The 9,720-nt window shown below is 50.4% G+C and overlaps 1 protein-coding gene across 2 annotated transcripts in view; it reads left to right on the top strand.

Annotated features, from left to right (window-relative positions):
- The first annotated feature begins 370 nt into the window (after window positions 1–370).
- The window catches only part of LOC144951870 (sodium-coupled monocarboxylate transporter 1-like), a 41,471-nt gene continuing 32,121 nt past the window's right edge, over window positions 371–9,720 (top strand). The window contains exons 1-4 of one of the 2 annotated variants that reach the window (XM_078882218.1): window positions 371–2,588; window positions 5,195–5,260; window positions 8,729–8,780; window positions 8,976–9,043. In XM_078882218.1, the coding sequence (XP_078738344.1) occupies window positions 2,244–2,588; window positions 5,195–5,260; window positions 8,729–8,780; window positions 8,976–9,043 (531 nt within the window). In that variant the 5' untranslated portion in view covers window positions 371–2,243. The remainder of the gene's footprint in view (window positions 2,589–5,194; window positions 5,261–8,728; window positions 8,781–8,975; window positions 9,044–9,720) is intronic. The other variant, XM_078882217.1, reaches the window with a different exon arrangement.

Genomic DNA, 9,720 nt, shown 5'->3' with positions numbered 1-9,720 from the left:
GTGGGGTGGGTGGTGTGGGTGGAGTGGGTGGTGTGGGTGGGGTGGGTGGTGTGGGTGGGGTGGGTGGGGTGGGTGGGGTGGGTGGTGTGTGTGGTGTGGTGTGTGTGGGTGGTGTGTATGGTGTGGTGTGTGTGGGTGGGGTGGGTGGTGTGTGTGGTGTGTGTGGTGTGGAGTGGGTGGGTGGTGTGTGTGGGTGGTGTGGGTGGGGTGGGTGGAAGGGGCAATGATTGAACAGAGGTCGCTACCGTTCGTGACCTTTTCTCGCCCTGTAAGCGCTCGAGCGAGCAGAGTTGACACCTCTCGACCAGAGACCCCCACCCCCTCCTCCTCCATCGCCAATCACCCCCAAGCACTCAGATTCTCACGGCCACACACCACACAGGGACATGCTGGGGCCACGCTTCGAGCGGCTCTCGGCCGTATAAAAATGATCCGTAAGGGACGCTTCTAATCACTCACTCCTCCATTCTCGCTTCCAATCACTCACTCACTCCTCCATTCTCACTGCTCACTCACTCACTCCTCCATTCTCGCTTCCAATCTCTCACTCCTCCATTCTCACTGCTCACTCACTCATTCCTCCATTCTCGCTTCCAATCACTCACTCACTCCTCCCTCCTCGCTTCCAATCACTCACTCACTCCTCCATTCTCGCTTCCAATCACTCACTCACTCCTCCCTCCTCGCTTCCAATCACTCACTCACTCCTCCCTTCTCGCTTCCAATCACTCACTCACTCCTCCCTTCTCGCTTCCAATCACTCACTCACTCCTCCATTCTCGCTTCCAATCACTCACTCACTCACTCCTCCCTCCTCGCTTCCAATCACTCACTCACTCCTCCATTCTCGCTTCCAATCACTCACTCACTCCTCCCTTCTCGCTTCCAATCACTCACTCACTCACTCCTCCATTCTCGCTTCCAATCACTCACTCACTCCATCCTCCTCGTCAACTCGCTCTGCTGACCGAGTGTCAAGTCGCGGATTTGGGAATTTCGGGTGGTGGTGGTGGTAGGGGCAGGGTAGAATTTCGCCCGGTTCCTCGGGGATTCGCACAGGAGACGAACCCACGTTTGTTGAGTTCCACGGTGACTCACTCCCCGGTGGTTTATTTGTATTTATTTATTTTTACTCGGAGGAATTCGAAACGAGATTCCACTGCCCCCCCCCCCATTCCTCTGTGGTCGCTGACGCCACATTGCGTCGTTTTATTTTGAGTCTCTTCTTGAAACTCGGAAAAAAATCATCATCACAACCGTTGTCCTGACTTCAACCGATGAGATCATCCGCGTTGAGTGAAAGCTGCGAGTCCAAGACGTTGCCAAGCATCGGATCTACATCTCACATCAGCTCACAACAAACTCACATCGACTCACATCTCACATCACAGCTCTGAGGTCGTGTTGAACCACCGTTATCACCACCACCACCACCGTTCACACCACCACCGTTAGCACCACCACCGCAAGCACAACCACCTCCACTGCTGTTATCACCACCACCGTTAGCACCACCAAAAACACCACCACCACCACCTCCACCACAACCTTCACTACCATCTTCACTACCACCTCCACCTTCACCACCTCCACCATCGTTAGCACCACCACCACCTCCATCACCTCCACCATCACCTCCACCACCGTTAGCACCACCACCTCCACCACCACCTCCACCACCACCGTTAGCACCTCCTCCACCACCTCCACCACCACCTCCACCACCACCTCCACCACCTCCACCACCACCTCCACCACCACCACCTCCACCACCTCCACCACCACCACCACCACCACCACCTCCATCACCTCCACCACCACCTCCACCATCGTTAGCACCACCACCACCTCCATCACCTCCACCACCACCTCCACCATCGTTAGCACCACCACCACCTCCATCACCTCCACCATCACCTCCACCACCGTTAGCACCACCACCTCCACCACCACCTCCACCACCACCGTTAGCACCTCCTCCACCACCTCCACCACCACCACAACCTCCACCTCCACCACCACCTCCACCACCACCACCTCCACCACCTCCACCACCTCCACCACCACCACCTCCATCACCTCCACCACCACCTCCACCATCGTTAGCACCACCACCATCTCCATCACCTCCACCACCACCTCCACCATCGTTAGCACCACCACCACCTCCATCACCTCCACCACCACCACCTCCACCACCACCTCCACCACCACCACCACCACCTCCACCACCACCTCCACCAATGTCGCCCACGGCTGGCTCCTTCGTGGTGTGGGACTACCTGGTGTTCGCGGCCATGCTGCTCATCTCGGCGTCGATCGGAGTCTACTACGCCGTTGTAGCCCGTGGGCAGCAGAGCTCGGAGGAGTTCCTGACGGGCGGACGACAGATGGGAGCCTTGCCCGTGGCGTTGTCTCTCACCGCGAGTTTCATGTCGGCCGTGACGGTGCTGGGCACACCGGCCGAGGTCTACTGCTACGGGGCGATGTTCTGGATTTTCGGAGTGACCTACGGCGTGGTGGTGGTGGTCACTGCCGAGGTTTATCTGCCCGTCTTTTATCGCCTGGGCATCACCAGCACCAACGAGGTTTGGCGACCAACTCCCGACCTTCCCCACCCCCCACCCCCCTTCCTTACCTTGTGTGGAGTGGATTGTTGTCGAGCGTGATATGGGTGCCTTCATCGGATGACGATCATGCTTCTCTGGATCTTTCGGTAAAGTCACGTGGGTATAAAATAAAATTTAAACAAAAAATTACGACGTTTCGATTGCAACACGAGCAACCGTCATCAGGTGGGGAAACCACGGCAAGAAAAAAAACCTTCAGCAAAAAAATGTCTTGCCGTGGGTTTCTCACCTGATGATGCTTGCTTGTGTTGCAATCGAAACGTCGTGATTTTTTTTTATTAAATCCTTTATATTAAGTTCACTTGCTTGCTTGCTTGCGCGCTTACGACCGTGCAAATCTTTCGGTCGTTTTTTAACCCACTTCCCGTGATCCAATCGAGCTGACATTTTGCACACAGACTCGTTGTGCGTGACAATTTATTTTCGTGAAAAAAATTCCGTAACTTTACACTTTGTAGGATTTTTTTTTATATTTAATTACCAATTGCTTAATGGTGGCAGGCAATCATCTGACCCATAGGTGGCAGCCATCTCAAGCCAGAGGACGAGAGGACTCTAGCAGCCACGCATATAAAGGATTTATAGCGAAAAACTTTGTTTTTACGGGTTAATTTTGTTTCTACCTCCGTGACTTTACCGAAAGAATCAGAGAGTATGGATTCCTGCAGTCACGAAAGCTTCAAATCTATGACGATCATGATGATGGTCACCACCATCTGCATGTGCTACGAAGGGATGGATTAGTGCTTTGGAACCAATTGCTCTGATTAAGAAGGGCCGTTTCCCGAAACGTCACCTATTAAACGTCACGTGTTGAGTTAATTCCTTGTTTGTGCTGCTGCTGCTGCTGCTGCTTCCAACGCAGCAGCAGCAGCGGCGGCGACACCAAATAATCTGCCTACTGATAACGATCATGGTGACGATCACCACCATCATATTGATCGCCGTCATCGTGATCATCATCGTGATCACCGTCACAATGATCATCATCTTGATCATCGTCATAATGCTCATTATCATCATGATCACCATCACAATGATCATCATCTTGATCACCGTCACAATGATCTGCATCTTGATCATCGTCATCATGATCATCATCGTGATCACCGTCACAATGATCATCATCGTGATCACCGTCACAATGATCTGCATCTTGATCATCGTCATCATGATCATCATCGTGATCACCGTCACAATGATCATCATCGTGATCACCGTCACAATGATCTGCATCTTGATCATCGTCATCATGATCATCATCGTGATCACCGTCACAATGATCATCATATTGATCGCCGTCATCGTGATCATCGTCATCGTGATCACCGTCACAATGATCATCATCTTGATCACCGTCACAATGACCTTCATTGTGATCACCGTCACAATGATCAGCATCCTGATCATCGTCACAATGATCATCGTCTTGATCATCGTCATCGTGATCATCATCATCATGATCATCGTCACAATGATCAGCATCCTGATCATCGTCATCGTGATCATCATCATGATCACCGTCACAATGATCATCATCTTGATCATCGTCATCATGATCATCGTCATCCTGATCATCGTCATCGTGATCATCATCGTGATCACCATCACAATGATCATCATCGTGATCACCGTCACAATGATCATTATCTTGATCATCGTCATCGTGATCATCATCGTGATCACCATCACAATGATCATCATCTTGATCATCATCATAATGATCATCATCATCATGATCACCGTCACAATGATCATCATCTTGATCATCGTCATCGTGATCATCATCATCATGATCACCGTCACAATGATCATCATCATCATGATCACTGTCACAATGATCAGCATCTTGATCGAGTGGGGGGAGTCGTTCGTTCATCAGGCGCGTGGCAAATTGAACGTCAGCTACGTGATGACGACGACGCTGCTGCTGCTGATGATGATCAGGAAGATGATCGTTATGATTGTGATCATGGTCGTCGTCATCATGCTGATCATTATGACTATCAGGATTCTGATCATTATGATGGTGATCGTCATCATGATGATGATCATTATGTCGATGATCAGGATTCTGATCATTATGATGGTGATCGTCATCATGTTAATGATCATTATGTCGATGATCAGAATTCTGATCATTATGATGGTGATCGTCATCATGTTAATGATCATTATGGCGATGATCAGAATTCTGATCATTATGATGGCGATCATGCTGATGGTGATCACGATGATAAAGATGATGATCATTGTGACGGTGATCACGATGATGATCGCGATGACGGTGATCAATATGATGATCAGTATGATGCTGTGATTGGCCCGTGCCAATCACAGCACCATGTGGCCAAAACAAGTGACGTTTAATAGGTGGGGAGACAAAGGCGGCCGGGCGTGGTGCTGGCCACCCACCCCCTCGTGTGCCGTGCCGGCCTTCATAGGTGCTCGCTAACAGCACTTCTGTTCAGGCTACACGGGGGATCTTTGTCTTTGACGGTGGTGATGGTGGTGATGATGGTGGTGATGATGATGGTGATGTTGTGTCGTGTGGCGCGCATCAGTACCTGGAGAAGCGCTTCAACAAAGCCGTGAGACTCGCGGGCACCTTCATCTACATCATCCAGACGGTGGGAGATGGTGGTGATGATGATTGTGATGGTGGTGGTGATGATGATGATGGTGACGATGGTGGAGATGATGGTGGTGGTGATGATGGTGGTTGAGGTGGTGACATTAATTGTTGTGGCAATGATGAAACTTAACAATAGGTTGAGGATGATGGTGGTAGTGGTGGTGGTGATGATGGTGATGACGGTGTTGATGATGATGGTGATGATGTTGGAGATGATGATGGTGATGATGACTCACTGAGAATGCTAGATGATGGTTGTAGTGGTGGTGATGATGACGGTGTTGATGTTGCTGGTGACGATAATTTAAGGATCGGGTTTGTTGTTCATGACATTGTTGATTGTGGTGGTTATGGTTACGATCGAGGAAGATGTAAAGATAGTTTGATGTTGAGGGTGATGGTGGTAATGGTTACTAAAATGAACAGTAGTGTAGTAGTCTGCGTGCCGCGCTACGAACTCGGCGTTGCCGGGTTCGATTCCCGCTCACGACCAACGCAGGTCCTGGTCCTCCCCTAGGTCGACTCAACCTCAAACGAGTAACCTGGTGCGATGTGTAAACATCGCAGCTAGGGAGACAAAGGCGGTCGGGCGTGGTGCTGGCCACCCACCCCCTCTCGTGTGCCATGCCGGCCTTCATAGCCGATGCTACTCGCTAACAGCACTTGCCCCAAAAGTCTGTTCCAGTCTATGCGGAGGGGGGAGAGGAATCTTTGTCTTTGCTTTTTGTTTACCAAAGTAACCACCTCCAACATCGCCACCTTCGCCGTCACGCATGGAGACGGCTGGTGGGAGGTTCATTGTTACAGCCGGCAGGGTGGAACGACCAACAACAGCGATTCGCACACCCAGCCAAGACGCTTATCAGCCCACGGCGCTACTCACCCCCCACCACCCCCCACCACCCCCCACCACCCCCCACCACCCCCCACCACCCCCCACCACCCCCCCACGTGCATCTCCATCACGGGTCCCGGCCACGGTGACGTTGACACTGAACCCTAGGGGAGCCTTAGTTTGCCTCTGCAAACCTTCTGATTTCACATTGAACCCATGGGGAGCCTTAGTCTGGCTCAGTCGCTTGAATTGGCATTAAACCCTAGGGGAGCCTTATTCTGGCTCAGTCGCTTTAATTGACACTGAACCCATGGGGAGCCTTAGTCTGGCTCAGTCGCTTGAATTATCACCGAACCCTAGGGGAGCCTTAGTTTGGCTCAGTCGCTTGAATTGGCATTAAACCCTAGGGGAGCCTTATTCTGGCTCAGTCGCTTTAATTGACACTGAACCCATGGGGAGCCTTAGTTTGGCTCAGTCGCTTGAATTGGCATTGAACCCATGGGGAGCCTTAGTCTGCCTCTGCAAACCTTCTGATTTCACACTGAACCCATGGGGAGCCTTAGTCTGGCTCAGTCGCTTGAATTATCACTGAACCCTAGGGGAGCCTTAGTCTGGCTCAGTTAGTCTTTTGAATTGACATTAAACCCTGAGGGAGCCTTATGCTGGCTCAGTTAGTGGCTTGAATCGAACCTGAAACATAGGGGAGTCTTAGTCTGGCTCTTTGAGCCTTTTTGAATGAACACTGAACAATAGGGGGGCATTAGTCTGTTTCTTTGTGCCTTTTTAAATGAACACTGAACAATAGGGGGGCCCTTAGTCTGTTTCTTTGTGCCTTTTTAAATGAACACTGAACAATAGGGGGGCCCTTAGTCTGGCTCTTTGAGCCTTTTTAAATGAACACTGAACAATATGGGGGCCCTTAGTCTGGCTCTTTGAGCCTTTTTGAATGAACACTGAACAATAGAGGGCCCTTAGTCTGGCTCTTTGAGCCTTTTTGAATGAACACTGAACAATAGGGGGCCCTTAGTCTGGCTCTTTGAGCCTTTTTGAATGAACACTGAACAATAGGGGGCCATTAGTCTGGCTCTTTGAGCCTTTTTGAATGAACACTGAACAATAGGGGGCCTTAGTCTGGCTCTTTGAGCCTTTTTGAATAAACACTGAACAATAGGGGGCCCTTAGTCTGGCTCTTTGAGCCTTTTTGAATAAACACTGAACAATAGGGGGCCTTAGTCTGGCTCTTTGAGCCTTTTTGAATGAACACTGAACAATAGGGGGCCATTAGTCTGTTTTTTGTGCCTTTTTGAATGAACACTGAACAATAGGGGGGCCTTAGTCTGGCTCTTTGAGCCTTTTTGAATGAACACTGAACAATAGGGGGCCCTTAGTCTGGCTCTATGAGCCTTTTTGAATGAACACTGAACAATAGGGGGCCCTTAGTCTGGCTCTATGAGCCTTTTTAAATGAACACTGAACAATAGGGGGCCATTAGTGTGGCTCTTTGAGCCTTTTTAAATGAACACTGAACAATAGGGGGCCCTTTGTCTGGCTCTTTGAGCCTTTTTGAATGAACACTGAACAATAGGGGGCCCTTAGTCTGGCTCTATGAGCCTTTTTGAATGAACACTGAACAATAGGGGACCCTTAGTCTGGCTCTATGAACCTTTTTGAATGAACACTGAACAATAGGGGGCCCTTAGTCTGGCTCTTTGAGCCTTTTTGAATGAACACTGAACAATAGGGGGCCATTAGTGTGGCTCTTTGAGCCTTTTTGAATGAACACTGAACAATAGGGGGCCCTTAGTCTGGCTCTTTGAGCCTTTTTGAATGAACACTGAACAATAAAGGGCCCTTAGTCTGGCTCTTTGAGCCTTTTTGAATGAACACTGAACAATAGGGGGCCCTTAGTCTGGCTCTTTGAGCCTTTTTGAATGAACACTGAACAATAGGGGACCCTTAGTCTGGCTCTTTGAGCCTTTTTGAATGAACACTGACCAATAGGGGACCCTTAGTCTGGCTCTTTGAGCCTTTTTGAATGAACACTGAACAATAGGGGGCCCTTAGTCTGGCTTTTTGAGCCTTTTTGAATGAACACTGAACAATAGGGGGCCCTTAGTCTGGCTCTTTGAACCTTTTTGAATGAACACTGAACAATAGGGGGCCCTTAGTCTGGCTCTTTGAGCCTTTTTGAATGAACACTGAACAACAAGGGGCCCTTAGTCTGGCTCTTTGAGCCTTTTTGAATGAACACTGAACAATAGGGGGCCATTAGTCTGGCTCTTTGAGTCTTTTTGAATGAACACTGAACAATAGGGGACCCTTAGTCTGGCTCTATGAGCCTTTTGAATGAACACTGAACAATAGGGGACCCTTAGTCTGGCTCTTTGAGTCTTTTTGAATGAACAATAGGGGACCCTTAGTCTGGCTCTATGAGCCTTTTGAATGAACACTGAACAATATGGGGGCCATTAGTCTCTGGCTCTATGAGCCACGTGACAAGAGCTACTCTGGATGTGGTGTGCCGGGGGTGAAACGGACGCGCGTCTGGGTGCTCTGTGGTGAGGCCTAGTCACTGGCTTCTTCACCGACAAGTCGTTGACTTCTTCAATGTCGCTGTGTTCTTCACAGACGCTGTACACGGGCATCGTGATCTTCGCTCCAGCCCTGGCCCTCAATCAAGGTGACCCGCACCGTGACGTCACACCCACGCCTTGTTGATGACCTTCTGGTTGTGGTGGTGGTGGCTGTGGTTGACGTTGTTGTTGCTGTTGTTGTGGTTCGCTGTTGTGGTTGTTGGTGTTTACGTTTTGGTCACGTGGTGGGTGTTGTTGTTGTTGTAGTTGTTGATGATGTTGTTGTTGTTGTCTTTGTCCAGTTACGGGGTTCGACCTGTGGGGTGCCGTGGTGTCGACTGGCATCATTTGCACTTTCTACTGCACCATGGTGAGCACCTACCATCAACATCACCATCAACATCACCATCAACATCACCATCAACATCACCATCAACATCACCCATCACCACCCATCAACATCGCCCATCACTCATCACCATCACCCATCACCCTCGGTGGATCGGTGGGTGGATGAGTGGATGGATGCGAATGTGGGTGGACGAGTGGGTTTGGTTGATGGGTGGATGCGCAGATGAGTGGGTGCGTCGATTAGTGGGTATGTGGGTGGATGGGTGAGTGGGTGGGGTGGATAGATGGGTGGATGAATGGGTAGATGGGTGGGCGGGTCAGAGGATCGGTGAGTAGGTGGGTGAATGGGTGGGTGGGTGGGTAGATAGATGAGTGGGTGGTTGGATAGGTGGGTGGATGAATGGGTGGGCAGGTGGATGAGTGAGTGGATGAGAATGTGTGTGGATCGATGAGTGGGTCGGCTAATGGATGGGTTGGTGGAACGGTGTTTGTATGGGTGGGTGGGTAAGTGAGTGGATAGATGGGTTGGTGAGTGGTTGGGTGGGTGCGTGAGTGGATGGGTGGGTGCGCGAGTTGATGGGTGGGTGAGTGGATGAGTGGATGGGTGTGTAGATGGATAAGTGTATGGGCGGATAGATGGGTGAGTGTATGGGTGGGTGAGTGGACGGGTGGGTGGGTGAGTGGATGGATGGATGG

This window comes from Lampetra fluviatilis, chromosome 64, assembly GCF_964198595.1.
Source record: "Lampetra fluviatilis chromosome 64, kcLamFluv1.1, whole genome shotgun sequence".
Taxonomy (NCBI): Eukaryota; Metazoa; Chordata; class Hyperoartia; order Petromyzontiformes; family Petromyzontidae; genus Lampetra; species Lampetra fluviatilis.
Note: the sequence above shows the minus strand (reverse complement) of the source record. Positions and strands in the feature narration are given on the sequence as shown.